The 17,036-nt window shown below is 33.3% G+C and overlaps 1 protein-coding gene across 15 annotated transcripts in view; it reads right to left on the bottom strand.

Moving 5' to 3' along the window:
- l(1)G0196 (inositol hexakisphosphate and diphosphoinositol-pentakisphosphate kinase) overlaps positions 1–17,036 on the bottom strand; it is a 79,593-nt gene that overhangs the window by 32,023 nt on the left and 30,534 nt on the right. For 12 of the 15 annotated variants that reach the window (XM_074179810.1, XM_074179805.1, XM_074179804.1 and 9 more), the window contains 9 exons: positions 15,919–16,107; positions 15,780–15,865; positions 12,171–12,311; positions 11,650–11,884; positions 6,315–6,523; positions 5,940–6,166; positions 2,947–3,198; positions 2,645–2,890; positions 2,371–2,594 (listed from right to left, as the gene is read on the bottom strand). In XM_074179810.1, coding sequence (XP_074035911.1) covers positions 2,371–2,594; positions 2,645–2,890; positions 2,947–3,198; positions 5,940–6,166; positions 6,315–6,523; positions 11,650–11,884; positions 12,171–12,311; positions 15,780–15,865; positions 15,919–16,107 — 1,809 coding nt within the window. The remainder of the gene's footprint in view (positions 1–2,370; positions 2,595–2,644; positions 2,891–2,946; positions 3,199–5,939; positions 6,167–6,314; positions 6,524–11,649; positions 11,885–12,170; positions 12,312–15,779; positions 15,866–15,918; positions 16,108–17,036) is intronic. The other 3 variants (XM_074179802.1, XM_074179803.1, XM_074179800.1) reach the window with 3 other exon arrangements.

A 17,036-nucleotide genomic window follows, 5' to 3' on the forward strand; every position in this document is an offset into this window, starting at 1 on the left:
ACTGTTCCTTTTGTTCTTCAAAAACTTACTATGTCTATGATTGAGTTTGAGAAGAGAAAATATGTTCCAAAAACATTTCAAAGTTACTGTGTATGAAGGAATCTTCAATGAACTCAAAAATGGTTAGCATTTGTATATCTTAGGAACATCTTATGAATATAAAGACTACCTTGATGTTCCACTATTTCTAAGATGCCAAAGCTTTAAAAAAATATAAGTTTTTTGGGTTGATTATCAAACATTTCAGCTGCTGAAAATTTCATTTCATAGGAATGTTGAAAGTTGACTTTACCTTGATTCATTCAAGTTCATATGAATAGTAATAATATCAGTTAAATAATTTGTGTAACAAGATTTCTTCCTATGCCGAAAAAGTTGAGTTTTAAAATCAAATACTTTGCACAAATCTATAAATGAGGTGATATTTTTTATTCTTGTCATTTTAAATTTGAAACTCCAAAGGTTTTGTGTAATTTTGGTCGTAATATAACAATAAGTATCAAGTAAATCAAAAAAATTCTTGTTCCCTGAGAGCTATCTTGGCGTGCGCTGCCTATACCGTTGGAGTTACATGCAGATAATGTACTGTAAGATTTTTCATCTTGAATAGTTCTAACTAAATAAAAGTCTCTGATAACATATATCTACCTCTTATATGCACTATATGCAAAATACTGAGCTACAAATACAATCAAATTGGATACTTTTTTACAATGCACATTTTAGAATATCTGTCGAATTCTTATAAAAATGTATACAATTGTCGTTTTAAGCATTTAATACAGATAAACTTTGTTTTTTTTTTGAATGTCATTACGATTTCATCGATGACATAAGCAGATCAAGCTTATTCCGTAACATTAAAAATCGTAATTCATGAATTAATTGTATGTATTTTCTATAATGTTATCCAATTTGGTACTGAAGAGCCTTAGGGCAAGTGTCTTAAGGCAAAACATCGATGTATACCAGTGAGGATGAAAGTGTTCCATGTAAGTGCAATATGTTACCATTCATTTAAAGTAGAACTCATGTGAATGATATCTGATTTTTATTCCACAACGAATGTTTGAAATACAAACTGAGTAGAGAAAAGTATGTTCTGTATAATTCAGTGTTCATATAGAAGTATTTGTTTCAAAAGATTTTTTTTTTCGTGTTATTCAATGTTTATATCAAAGTATCTGTTTCAGGAGGACTTTCTTTCAGTTTGTGTCTGAAAGTTACTTCTTTGATGATCTACACATCCATGTATAGAGTTACTTAATTTCAAATTGATTACTTCCTTCCTTTCTTTGGAAGATTCCCTCACCTATTTTTTGTATCAAGATGGAGTAGTAGAAAGCCAAAAACTTTCTTTCCCAAAAATTAATCACTCCTAAAAATATAACCCCTTCAATTCAAATAAACTTTGTCTTTTACACTAAGTAATTTGGACGAATCATTAAAAGTTATCACGATGAGATTAAATTGACGCAACGCAGTGAGCCATTACCCGTCGCGTCTACTGTAAGACGACGGGGGACGATGCGCGGGAGTAGAGGGGCGGTCTAAGCAATGAAGCGTCATTGCAAAGTACGTGACCCGAACGCGAGCAGACATGTGAGGGCAGACGTCCTTGATGGTTGTATTAATTTTGCCAATTTCTTTATAGGTAACATCATTCGATTCTCGAAGCTATTCATTACTTAGTGCAGTTGGCATATTTTTTTAGTTACTGTATTTTCAAAGTAAAAATATAAATTACTAGCTGTTGCACGCTCTTATAATAATAACGTACAGTCAAAGCTTCTGAACCTAGAATCTTGAAATATGCAGCGTAAATAAGCATCAAGAAAGGGAATCAGGAATTTACACCCTCAAGGGAAAAATAGGGGTTCAAATATTGTATTGAATTTCATCAGTTTTGAAGTTGGAAACCCGAAGTTTTGGGTTGATAAAAAAATATTGTAACATTTTGTTTAAAATGGTCTGTCACGAAACTTAATGTGACAAACCAAATTCTACGCGGGCGAAGCCGCGGGCAACAACTTATCCTACATAATTGCTGATCTCATTTCCATTATATAGAGAATTTTTATGTAATATTTGTTAATGAGTGGGTTTTTAAACCATTACTGGATTATTAAATGACAATGTGTTTATGATCACTTGACAAAACTCTGTTGTATCGGCTAGAGGCTACTACTGAGAAATATTTGTTTACTTGAGTTAGAAATAAAAATGAAAGTAAACATATAGGATAAACACTTTTGAATATTTTACTCACATCATTACTAGACATCAATTACCAAGGTAACATATATATCAATCTTACGGAAAAACCATTTGAATAAACTATCGCATAGCAGATGTCTCAAAAAAACTCACCCAATAGGAATTGGATCACTAAATTTGATATTTTGTCTGCTATAACATGGATCAGGAGACGCTGGAGAAGGTATACCATTATTACTAGGTGGAGATTCTAAAACTCTAGGAGGATTTAATATATATTTCTCTTCTTCTAAAGATATTTCTGCTTCTTCGTCAATCCTTGGCGAACATTGGCTCTTAAGATCATCAGGAGTTGCAGTTGCGGATGTGTTCAAGCTCTAAAATAAGCAAACTGAATAGAATGAAAGAACTAAATTCATATTCTTACAGAATTCTTGCTGGCGGCAGACTCGTTCCTAGAATGAGGCCTAAAGCCCGGACCGGGGGGTAGATTTTTCTGAACGCAACAGTTAACACCAGGACTGAAGTGCAATTCTATGTGGAACCGTTCTTCGCTACTTGGATCTTTGGTGGGATCCTCATACAGCATTATGACGATTTGAGACATGTAATTAAGTTCGGATACCGTAGAAACGTACTCCATCGCTCTTCGCCACTGTTCGTCTCTTTTAACCTGGACAAAATATAAATTAATCATATACCCAGAAGCTACTTCTGCAGTTTGCTCACATCCAACAAGCCTCCATGTCGAAGAACAGTGATCAGAGAATGAATGTGGCTTTCGCTTGTGAAATATAGACGAGTCCTAACATGTCTTCCAGGGCTCGAGACTCCGTGTGAGTATCTGGGATTCAATCGATTGACGGTTTCCTCTCCGGATTCTTCTATGTTCCTCTGCAAGTCTGCTTTTATTTTCTTCAGAAGGGGTGTGCAAATGCCTTGGCCAATTGTTAATTTCTCTTGAGAAGTGAGACCATATTCCTTTTTCCATAAAGAGAATAATAAAAAAAAGAGTATGAAGTATAACAAAAGCCATGGGAGATTTAGTTTCTACTTGAACAATACAATTTTTAAAATATCGATATAATAATAATAATAAATGGTCTTTATTTTACGTGGTGGAGTTTAACAAAACGCTATTCTTCCACTCAACCACGTGTGAAAAAAATTAAGAAACTAACAAAAAATAAATGACAATTTCAGGACAATAGTAAAATGAAATACAAATGTTTATGTTTGGATCACTGTTGACTGAGCAATTCAGTTTCAAGTTTACTTTTGAATAGCAGCGATACTGATGTATTTTTCAAAGATTCACTGAATGAATTATACATTATTACAGCATGATACGTTAAGGATCGTTCATAGCTCGTGCTGTTATGATTCGGAATGTCAAAATTATTATTAATTCTAAAGTTTTTTGAATGTATCTGATGTCTGGGAAGGAGTTTCTTTACCAAATAAGTGGGTTGTTGTTTTTTCATCAGTTTGTGAATGAAACAGGGAAATGCAATTCTCTTCTGTTTTACATTTTTAACCAATTTAATTAATTGATTAAAGGGTCACATGATCTCTGTAATTCAAGCTGAATATTAATCTAATGCAGGCGTTCTGAATTCTTGCAGAAGTTATGGAATCGATACAAGGGCCATAAACGACATCCCAATAATTGAACATAGATAGAATCAGTAGATCTGAAAGGTAATTTTGAGAGACCTACTACTAAGATAGTGTCTGTTTGAATACAGATGTTTCAGAGTACCATACTCTCTGAATGAGAGTATTGACTTGATGAACAAATCTGAGGTTTCTTTGAAGGTGATTGACAATGTTTCGTGATGAATTTCACTAGTTCGGACTTCCATTGTCTACTATATAAAATGATTTGAAATCCCTGAAACAAGTAAAAAAGAATAATTAAAAAAGAATAGTTGAAAATAACAATTATATTAAGCAACAATAAACCTGAAATGAAATGATAGTGAAATAACCTACAAGTAAAAATATAATAATTGAATGAATAAAAAATTAAAGGAATGAAAAAAGAAAATAATAAAAAAATAAAAAAGTGTAGAGATTCCAAGTCACGTTAGTTCACGACGTTTCGATTGTTGGTATCTACAATCGTCTTCGGGTGATGACTGTCATCACCCGTCATTTTCAACTATTCTTTTTTAATTATTCTTTTTTACTTGTTTCAGGGATTTCAAATCATTTTATATAGTAGACAATGGAAGTCCGAACTAGTGAAATTCAAATCTGAGGTTGTCGTCTATATAAAATCCTAAGCATTTTATTTTGTCAGTCAATTCCACAGAATGTCCATCAATATGCAAATCGATATTATCTATGACACTTCCACGATCTTTGGCTTTTCCAAAAATTATTAAAGATGATTTACTAGGATTAAGGTTTAGACAATGTTGCTGCGAAATCTAGAAAAGATTTTATGTCATTAATGAGCGATGTTTTGTGATCAATAAGCTGATTTACTTTATTGGAGTAGTACAAGTTAGTGTCGTCTGCATATGTATGAATGTTGAGTAACTTAAGAACATTAGAGAAGTAAGGTGTGTAGATAATAAAGAGTAGCGGGGCGAGAATTGAACCTTGCGGGACTCCATGACACACTTATATTATCAGACTGACTACCCTTTATCACAACACGTTGCTTTCTATTTTTTTAAATGAACTAATAAAGTCACATGTCTCCATACTGAAACAAAAAAAAACAAGTTTAGCGCACATCAGACTGTGATTCATGGTGTCGAAAGCCTTACTGTAATCGAGAGACAAAAAAATAGTGACCTTTTCATTATCGGTGGCTGAAAAAATTTCGTCGGTCATTTTCAACATAGCTCTAGATGTACTGTGATTTTTCCGAAAACCAAATTGGTATTCAGGCAGAGACATAAGAGTATATCTGACTATAGGCTGTCTTTTCAACAATTTTTGAAATTGCCGATAATATATTTATGGGCCTCAAATCATTTGGTGTCAAAGTTTTAGAAATTTTGTTTATAGTTCCGTGAAGATACTACTAGGCATTTGTTGACTAAATTTGTTAAAACTAGAGTTAGGTAGGGTATACAGATTTTAATAATTTTGATAGAATCTTATGTGATCTGATAGCATTTGTTTTTATGGAGTTGACTATCGTGTTAGTATCATCCTTATTGATTTGATGGAATTTTAAAGTCAAATTTTCTTGAAATTGCGTGTTCAAGAAATATACAACATTTTTCAAACCGATTATTTAATGTCGCTATTTGTGAAAACAAAAGTCGGTAAAAAATGGTTAGTTAGCAATTGTTTTGAAAATTTGTTGTTTCTCCAACGAGACATCACTTGAAATGATCAGATAACACCATAATTCATATTTCTTACTGAAAAACATATATTTTGTGTAGAATACTGTCATGCAGAGCCCTATTTTCGGCATTAAATTAAAATCATAAATAAGGGAGGCAGAGTTCTCGGCGTTGTGACTTTTTTACAGTAGAATTTTTTTCTTTCAGAATCTTTCATTTAAAAAGTATGAATAGTATTTAATTATCAACGAAAAACTAAATGTCTTTTTCATCTTAATTTGTTAATAACAATTGCAATTTTTTGTGAAATAATGTAAAATCATTGAAATACATTTTTCTACATGTCATTCTGAATTCAATGAGCTGTTTCTCACATTTTTGGGAGCCATAGGTCATTTTAGAAATAAATACCTGAGGGATAACAATATCTGCTAGATATTTAGCGTAAGTATACAATTCTTCTGCCTGTTCAAACTGCAATGTATGCTGGTTATGCTGCAAGTCGTACTTGATACAATCGTATATGTCCGGTATTTTGCTAATATCATAATTTTTATTTTTAGTATAGAAGTCCTTCTCAATCTTTCCCCATCTTCGGCCCATCAGCTCCCACGTTTCTCCGTGATACAATAATGCTTCTACAAGGGTGCGTATAATTAAAACGGGCACATTTCGAGATTGTCAATTTTCACAAACGTTTTTCATATGGTAGAATTAAAGAATGTTTGTGAAAATTGTGTTATTAATTTTCATCAAGTAATGGGTCAGTCCATTCATAACACTCACCTTTCGTCTTAAGATCCTCTTTCTTTATTTGTACAATTTCCATTAGATTTTTTATCAATTCGTGAACATGTTTGCAGCATCTCACAGGGTTTTTTACGAATTCTATCGCCTCTGCTATGCTTGAAGAATTACAAGGATTGATTTTTTCCTTATCTTCTTGGGTAAAATCACGATCCATTTTCATCAGTTCGTGTAAACGAGCCTTACACCTAGAAATAAATTTGCCAATGAAAATAGTTTAGGAACTTTCATTTATGTATTCATATTTGCCAAGAATAGATACAAAAAAGCTCAATACTATCAAGTTGTTGAAATGATGACACCCTGTCATATAAATAAAAACATAATGTTACCAGGAGCATTGTGAATTAGTGCTTTGCCACATACTTAACAGATATACATTGGCGGGAGAAATATGTTTCAGATATATGAGGCTTCAAAGTTCGATTTTGTGGTTACCCATAAAAGAACATGTAACTTCACGTATCCTACAGTGATGATACAATAGATAACAAACATATTGACAAAAATTAGGCATAAAATATAGAATATAAAAAGCTCACGTAACAAATTGATTACATTATTCAAAGGATCTATCTGAAGTATAACTTCAATAACACTTTATAATGATTTCACTTATACCATTAGTTTACTTCACTAGTGATCGCTGCCGCCAATTCACTAAAAATTCTCGGTTCGGCAACCCCAACATTTTTTGTATTCGAATGTTATGCTCTTTGTATAACCTCTCAACAAATCAGCAAAAGTATACTCAGGTAATCATTTTTGTAAGCTTTCACTCTAACTTGAAATATGACAACATGCACTACAGAATCTCTTCCAAAGATTCCGAGTATCCATCTAACAAAAATGAGTGCTTTATATTAAGGCAAAACATGTTCAATCCACTCACTTAAGCTAAGAATAATAACAGAGGTTGATATACTTTGTACAAGTTAGTATTCCCATATTAATTTTATTTATATATTTGCAAATGTATTTCTTCAATTGTAACTATATTTTTATTGGAAATGAGGAGTCATTATTATTATTTGAAAAAGTATTTTGCAACCTTGTTTCTTTAACAATGACATAATCCCTATGTCTAAAGAGTTTTTTGTTCTCTATTTCAATAATTCTAATTTAGGAAAAATAATTGAAATGGTACGCTAACTTGTTTGGAGAAATGAGCGTCGAAAAGAGTATTGCACTTCTGTTGATTGGGAAAAGTGCTCGTTGTTGATTTACTCTACGCCAGGGATTCCAGTTTTACATTTTATAAATTCCACGGTTGTCATGTTGGCTTTCGCATTAACCGTTTCACATTCCAATCTGTAAGCAGGTTGGTTGGCTTAGTCAGATTACCTGAAGGGTATCATCTTCTCAAGGCCTTCGAGTATGTCCCATCAGCTACTGTTGACAAAGCAAGAACAATACAAAGATTGAGGAGACCCGTCCAACATTTTCCTTTCCAATAGACAGAAATATTTTTTAATCAACGGAACTATTTCCAAAACAAGATAATGTCGAATATGTGCCTCAGGGTTCCACCTTAGGACAATTATTGTTCACTATTTTTATCAAGACATATTCCACTTCCACTTGCTAGATACGTGTATTGCTTTTGCTAAAGACACTTTTCAATCAATTAGTTTCAGAGGTACAAGACACTTGAAACACTCACGACTTCCACAGAATCTAGAGCATAACTCTGATTCACAACAAATCTATTCAAAATCAGTAGAGACTAAACACAAACCACCACTTTTGATGCTTACAAAAAGTACACTAATGGGTCAACTGCTAAACTGTTAGGAATAGAACTAAATGACGATTTCAAGTTAAATAGCCTTATGGTCTGTGTAATATTATATTTGTTACAAAAACTGCAAAAAATTGTTAGTACGTACTGATGTGAAGCTTACACACATATGCTACGAAATCCTGCTGTGGAGTAACTCCAAGTCAGGCTAGCATATTTTATGATTTTGACTGTACAAAAAACTAAAGTACGGATTGAACTGCATCCAATGTTGAAGAAGAATTGAAAAGTATGGCTACACAAAGGCTTCAATCTGCCTAGTCTTCAAGTTGGTCGGTAGCCGATCGGTTCGACATGGGTTCTTTGTTCACTCACTCGAATTGATCGCCGTGTTGGTCGGTGGTTCAAGCCCCAGGCTGAAAGATCGATTTTCACTTGCTATCGTCCAACCCGTGTTAGGAATCACACGTTAAAAGGTAAGACCTCGTTAACCCTTAGCTCGCACAAGTTTCGACTTCTAAGGGTTGTCGTTCGTAGGGGTGCGACAGCTGGTTAACGGAAAAACAGATTTTAAAACAGATTTTTTTTTATAATAATAATGAAATGATGCTACCTCCAATCTCAAGAACATGTCAGATTGCCGCACGAAGGCAGAAATCTTGGGTGGACAAATGCAAAAGACTGTCATTCTTGACTCATTGCTACTGCCTAGGGCACAATATTCTCGTGCCCAATGATCACTTACCCCACGGTGGTGGAGAGTGATATTTGGTGCGCCCTCCAGACTGTGTCGGAGCCAAGTGGACAGTGCCTGACTAGCTTACCTTTTGGGGAAAATATAATAACAAAAATAATAGCATTTATTGCCCGACAGATGGTACAATCCCATTACAGAGAAATATTTGAATAACAAATGTTGAAGGAAAAGAAAAATAATGCTACTTCAAAAATATATAACTACAAGTACAGTGGAAGACAAATAACTGAAATATTACAGATTTTGCATTACAAGAGTTACAGATTGTGTTGATTGGTGATTTTATAAGAACGTTGGTTCATGGTCAGGAATTATAGAAAGTTAGTTTCTGCCCGCGAATTGCTGCACCTTGAAATTTAGTTGGCCTCGTAGATCAGGACAGTCAATTTATGAACCAGTTTATGGAGGTATGAAACAGACGATAAGTATTTTCTAAACTCCAAGCTTTCAACATTGAATCTGTCCATTATCAACTGATAATCTGTTCCCCACTGTGGATATATGTCCTCAACTTTGAAAGCCAAATATCTGAGGAACTTTTTCTGCATGTTTTCGATCCTATCTCAGTGTATGAAGCATAGTGAGGACTTTGACCTAAGATATAGTCTTGAAGACAACAATGTTGGTAAAATTTCTGCAATTGTGCACTATAAAACCATACATCCTGGATGCCTCTGAAAGCTCAAGATCAATGTGAAGTTCAGATTCAAAGACGACCCCCAGATCTTTTATGGAAGTGTCGCGTAATACGGCAGTTCAATTCAGATTATATGAAAATTCAAAGAATATGTTTTCTTTGAATTTGTTACAGTTTGACATTTAGATACATACAGTGATACATCATTTGCCAAGCGCCAACTTTGTAACACATTCAGGTTACTTTGAAGTTGAGCAAAATCGGTTAAGGGTGATATTGGTAGTTAAAGTTTTAAATCATCTGCATATTGATAGAAACAAAATGGCTGACAATGAAGATGTATAGTCGGACAGCTCTGAAAAAGCGGAGATTGAACACTTTATGAAGTGCTGTGAGAACAAAAAAAGTGGAGTAAAAGTTTGTATAAACTGTTTTCCGATTTATCATAAAAGTTGTGCGAAAAGGAACCAACAATTGAAGGTATTATCGGAAAACAAAGTGATATGTTGTGAAAAAACCGAGAACATACAAAATCAAAAGTGAAGCAACGAGAGTGAAAAAGAAATGCTGCCGCTAGAAATCAGGTATTTGAAAGAATTACTAGAAGAAACAAGAGACAAAAACAATATATTGAACATCAATAACAATTTATTGCCAGATAAATGGCGATATATGAAAAGAATAATAGAAGAAATCATAAACCAGAGGAGAGTAATAAATGCGCAAAAAACGTAAACATAAACAATTGGCATGCCAGACAAGGAACGTCACATGAAATTAACCCAGATACAGAAAGCTGGAATAAAATAAACTCAACATCAATGCAAAGTCCTAATGTCCCACGAAGTGATTTAGTACCTCGCGAGCAGATAACGCACCTAAAAAATACCACGAAAGCCAACCTATGGACATATTGCCGCCAAAATAAGTGTAAACAATAACAATCCAATCAGTGGACCCATAACCTATTATAATCCAAACGACAACAATGATAATTTTGTGGAAGTCAAATATCGAAAACAAAACAAACAAAATGGAGTATACAAAAAGAATATTGGCACAGGTCCTAGCGATGATATTTCCGAGTTCTCAGGACCAGAGCGAAAAGTATGGCTTTATTTATACAGAGTGAAGAGGGCTGCAACAGAAGAAAAGATAAAAGACTATATTACCAATAAACCAGGTTATAATAATGAAGTAAATGTGAAAGAGATTTCAACCACAGAAGATCGACTACGAAGATATGTAGTGACAGCACCACTATCGAAAAAGGATGAAATGTACAAACCGGACTTCTGGCCAAGCGGAGTAGGTATTAGAAGATTTCATTTCGCAAAACACAAAGATTTTCTGAACCAACTAGGTGGAGATTTTTTTTAGAAAATGAAACACAGGAGGCCTGGCAGAGCAATGTTCTGTTGAATATTAGGGTTACCTATTTTGAAATAAAGATCTATCTATCTATCTATCTGGAACCGTATGATTCAAAAGAATATTTGGAAGTGAATCACTAAAACAATTGTTTTTTATTTTGGACGTCTTTTCTTTCAATGTTTGTATGTACCATTGTTGTATATATAATTGTTTATATGTAATAAAGAATATTATATATTGTAACCTTCTAGTACATAAATCATTAACGAAATCATTCAAAAACTCACTAAGGCCCTAGATTGGATCCTTAAGCGACTCTACATGAACCAAAACGGCTCAGCTTTTCCAGGAAAATTCCATGATCTATCCTATCAAAAGCCTTTGATGAATCAACACAGATTACATCTATCTGACCTCCTGAATTAAGAGTATTGGAGAAATTTGGGTAATGAGATTAGATTCCGTAGAACTTTGACTCATAAAACCATGTTCTGATGGAGTTGTCAATCAAATATACTTCATTGTCAAAAGATAAACGCTTCTTATAGACAAAGTCTCAAAGACAAAACCAATAAATGTGGGTTTCTTAGAATAGACCAATTTTCAAAATACAAAATAATCATTCAGATACTCCTGAACTATATAATAGGCCCAGTCAACAAGTAACATTTCAACTACCTTTCTGAATCTGTTGAGCACTCTTATTTCCTAGGTATGAGCTGGCAAAAATTGAATTACCATTAAATGGTTTGGTAACATATTCTATTGTTGTATCTCGGTAGATTGCAAGAAATTATTCACTTACATATTTTGATACTTGCTACTATCACAGTCATTATCCAGAAGTCCGTTGGTGTTTGCACTTTTAACCATCTGTACTAAAATAGGAGTCAACTCGCCTTCTAAAGCGAGAAGACCTTTGGCAAAAGCCGCTGCTGTCATTTGTACTCGCCCTTCATCAGAAGCATATATTTTCAAGTCATGGCGAAACGTCGAATGTAACCTCAGAAGTCCTAAACCTTGGGCTCCTGCGTATTCACCTGAAGAAAAACCATTTGAGGGTGCAGGGTGGTGAATAACAATATAAATTATAACAAACATATTAGTAAACGGATACCGGTTGGTTAGAAACAAACACAACAAGACATTTGCTTGCAGAACGAGTAATGAATGAATCGTTTCATTTCTAAATAACATTTCTCAAATGAACTGACAATCCTTTTATCCACATGTGCCAAACTAACTACAATCTACAACTAACATCAATCAGCAAAATGAAAAATACAGTGCTCGAACCAATAAGGGCTTAAGAAGCACAATACCAACCGGCCAGATGTCTACCTTGTCCGCCAGGGTACATGCAGCGGAATATCCTTCCCAACTCTTCAGCCTGAATTCTGCCGGCAGGCGTTAGTTCCCCTCCCCACTTCAAAATCAGCACCAAAGAAGGTTCGGCTGGCTTATCTACTAAAACAAAACAAATTTCACAGAATTTCCATCGTCGTTAACTAAATTTCATTACATTCAAACTCAAAAGGTATAAATGTATCAAAATATCCTTCAAGGCAAATAATCAAAGGTAGTATTTCTTTCATATGAAAGATGTCACTCTCTTCTCTCAGACAATGAAGCTTCCTAGGTGGGTCGGACAGTTATCAACAGAATCTTTTGAACAACTTATACTTTAAAAATAATGTATTTTTAATTTCCATTCTGAACCTTGATTCAGTAGGCCAATATTTATTTGTCACATGATCGTTTTGACATCACATATTCCAAAACTTTGGTAAAGTAATAAAACAATATAAATTTAGAAGTGAATTTAGATTTACAAGTGTCAAAAGTATTATATCTGAAACACAAGAAAAGTCATTACTTTACATTCATTCCACCTAAACAAAATAATTATTAAAATTGACTTTTAGGTAGTTTTCCATCATGGTCAGGTCTTTTTTTTTAATGAGTTTCGCCAATGCCAGTGTTAGGTTGTCTAGGAATTATCCATGTTCTACTCATATGCCTACTTTCTAATGAATGAATCTACCTGAAAAGGTCAGGTATGAATTCAATAACTATATGAATACATTTTTTGAAAGTATGGTAATTAGTTTATTGTTTAAGAATAAAATTCTTGTTACAAACACAATTTCATAAATGAATATCAATATAAACATGAAGTATAAGATGTAAAGTATAAGTGCATAAAATATAAATGATTAAAATAAAATATCAAGTATATATACATACATATGCAGAGGTTACATGACAAGAAGTAGGACAACGAATAAAAAAATATGTTTCAAACACAGTACAATCGCAGTTTCATCACATTCTAAATTACAGGGCATCGTCAAAATATTCTTGTAGGACATGAACAGATTCAATAATTGGCGTATTATTCAATTCAGTTTGATCATTCATGAGATATTGAGAGTTTTTGAATTTGTTAATTTCCATACTGTCAAACAGGTTAAGTTTCAAACCTTCCTTCTGGAAATGGAGGTGCTTGTATTCACCGTTGAACTCATGTTCCTTTGAGATTAAATGACTGGCATATGTGGAATTTATTTTTCCATTCTGGAAACTATTTTTGTGTTCCTTTATGCGGGTTTTGAACGATCTTCCAGTTTGACCCATATAAAACATCGGACATGACCCACATGATAATTTATACACTTCCGATTTTTCTGAAACTGAACATTTATCTTTGTTATTCTTAATGTGCATGCCTAAGTTGTTGTTGGTTTTGAAAGCAGTATTTACACTTCTGCTGTGCAGAATATCTGAAATATTTGTAGTGGGTTGGCCTAAGTAGGTTAAGGTTCTATAACTTTTATCCTCTTCTCTTCGATTTGGGTAAACTTCCTTCAAAGCTTGGCTGTATAACTTTTTTGGTAATAAAAAATTTTATAAGACTGCTAACATAATCATTGCTGACTGCTATTTGTTTTATTATACTCAGCTCAGAGGCGAATTTCAATAAATAATTTATATTTGCTTATATTTGTTAATTTAATGTTCCAGATAAACGTTTTCATTTACTAGACTTTACCAATTAGATGTCCAGATCTTGGGTAATAAAGCATATCTTGATTTGATTTGAACAAACAGACAATTGACTAAGTTCTTGATTTGCATTAATTCTTCCCCCTTCCCCATATCAGCACAAAGTAGCAGCATTCAACAGTATGATCCACAGACTGATAAATGTTCCCTTGTCAGATGCGAATTTCAATAAAGAACTGAACATAATAAAACAAATAGCCGTCAACAGTGATTACAATAGCAGTCTAATACATTTTCTATTATCAAAAAAGTTATACAACCAAGCTTTGAAGGAAGTTTACCCAATCGAAGAGATGAGGATAAAAGTTATAGAACCTTAACCTAGTTAGACCAATCCACTATGAATATTTCAAATTTTCTGCAAAACAAAGGGGTAAATATTGCTTTCAAAACCAACAACAACTAAGTCATGCACATTAAGAACAGATAACTGTTCAGTTTCAGAAAAATCGGGAGTGTATAAATTATCATGTGGGTCATGTCCGATGTTTTATGTATGTTAAACTGGAAAAATGTTCAAAGCCCGCATAAAGGAACACAAAAATAGTCTCCAGAATGGGAAAATAAATTCCACATATGCTACTCATTTAATCACAGAGGGGCATGAGTTCAACCATGAATACAAGCCCCTCTATTTCCAGAAGAAACGTTTGAAACTTAACCTGTTGGAGAATATGGAAATAAACAAATTAAAAAAACTCCCAATATCTCATGAACGATCAAACTGAATTGAATAATTCGCCATTATTGAATCTGTTCATTTCCAGGTAAAAATAGTTAAGTGCATTTATGGTATTTTCGAAAAATGTATGCTGATCTTTACAGGTAGATTCATTATTAGGTAGACGAGTAGGTACTCGGTTAGAGTATAAAATGGTTGTAATTTAGAAGTAACTTTTAGTTTACGCTCGAGGAAGCAAAACATGTGTCGCGGTTTTTGTAAAACCTCTTATAGTGAAAATCATACAATAAACTGTGCTAATTAGTTTTAATATGGATTTTAATCACGTATCGGCCAGTTCTATTCAATTATAGGAAATTTTTCAAGAAAATGAATACTGCTAAATCTTTCAATAAATTTGGACTATACATGATAATTATTATCATGGGTAGTGTTATTAATTTTCACCAATTAATGGGTCAGTGTATTCATAATAAATGTAGAATTGCCTTTAGTATAATACGCCCACATGTCCACATTATCTATTTGGGTTGCCTGAAATCAGCATTGAACAACCTACAAGTTGCGGAAACATCCACACTGATGAGTATTATAAAAATGAGAAACCGTCTACGTAATCCTTTAAATGAACACTTACATCGGACCACAAATATAAAACCTTTCAGAAAAAGGTTACAATAGTAGAAGACTAAATTCGCCATGAATGTCAAATAATGATCATTGGCATTACTCTAGCTGACCTTTTGGTAATTTCCAACAAATAACTTTTATTACTATTTGGAATCTCTTTTAGAACTTTGTTCATAGTTGACATTCATGGTTTGAGTCATCTGTCTGTCTCATAGATGGTGTCTTTTGTCAGGTTTGTTCTTTGAGCACAGTTGAGTCCTACGATACTTTTGTGATTCAGCCTAGTACCACTAATGACATCTACGCCAAGTGCAGGTATTGTATAACAGATGGGCTCGATAACATCAGGTTTGAATTTCAAATATAGGATATAGTTAGTCCAAAAATTATTTTTAGTCGAATGGAATTATTGAAATGAAAATGTCTTAATTTTTATAAAGCAATACTTTCAATCTGTTTTGAAGACATCAACATCCGGAAAAGATTTAATAGATGCATCTAGAGAGTTGAACCCTTCAAAGAAATAACAATAGTGAGAAAGTAAAATCGCCACTTACCATCATCAGAACTTGAGCCTCTAGGTCTTCCTTTGGGTTGATATTTCATCTGAACTTTCCTATTGATTCCCGAGAAATGTCCATACCTACATCAAAAACTTGTTCAATGAAAACTTCAAAAAGATTCCACACAACTTACATTTCCAAAACCCCTTTCAATTGTTCTAATTTTCCTTGTTTCTCTTCGATTTCCGGATCAGCCTCGTGCTGTTGAATTTCAGCTAGAAGTGATCTAGCTGTATCTAATATTTCTTGAAGTTGTTTTGGTCTTTTCAATTTAACGTGTCCGTGTTTATAACCATCATATTTCTCAAATATTTCGAAAAATCTGGAGGAAAAATTGATAGAATTAAATTTCAACTCTCTACATTTCTATCTCAGGCTATTTAAACAACGGGAAACAACTTCTCAATTATCTTCGTGTTTTGTGCAACTTTTTTGAATTTATATTTGTTTTAAAAAGTTTTATGATTTGTGCAATGAAAACGCAATTTGATAGTGACTAAAATTTTCAGTAATTTGGTAACTCAGTCTAAATGCACAATGCCACAAAAAATATTTTGGATATTTCATTATAAAAACACAATATAACTTACTAAGAGAATGAAAATGGGTTCAAAACCTCACATTCTCAGAGCTTTAGAGTTTCCAATATGTGATGGAATTGGTCAATACTTCAGGCTTGTTCATACTAGTGTATTGTCAGTATGAACACCCTTGTGGTGACTGTGACACAGTCATTGTTTATGAAAACCTACTACATATCCGACTAAATATAAATAATTATACCTATCGTGCAGACATACACCATCATGATACTAGAAATAAATCAGACCCGTCATGCAAGCAAATAAACTGAAAAGGACTGACAATATTGGCCTTAAGCTATACAATACTCTGCCACTAGACTTTCGCAATTTGTCATTCAATAGATTTAAGTACTTTTTGAAGTTTTTCTTGACTGAAAATCCTCTGTATGATATCAATGAATTTTATGGAAGTGTCCAATTGAATAGAGATGCCTTCAATGTGGACACCTAAATAATAGATATGTTCCCAGTTGACTAATATGTATTTGTATTGTAATTTAAATCAAATGTTTGTACTGAACTTCTTAAATGATCAAGATATTCTAGATGATCTCGATATAATTTTTTCAACCTTATGATTACCATCTAATTCTCAAATTCAATCATGTAATGTAATTTGTTTTAATGAGTATGTTGATTTGTTTTAATGAGTATGTCTTCGTATTTT

This window comes from Leptinotarsa decemlineata, unplaced genomic scaffold, assembly GCF_025532065.1.
Source record: "Leptinotarsa decemlineata unplaced genomic scaffold, Ldec_3_MD MMD2_tig00026282_RagTag_RagTag, whole genome shotgun sequence".
Classification (NCBI taxonomy): Eukaryota; Metazoa; Arthropoda; class Insecta; order Coleoptera; family Chrysomelidae; genus Leptinotarsa; species Leptinotarsa decemlineata.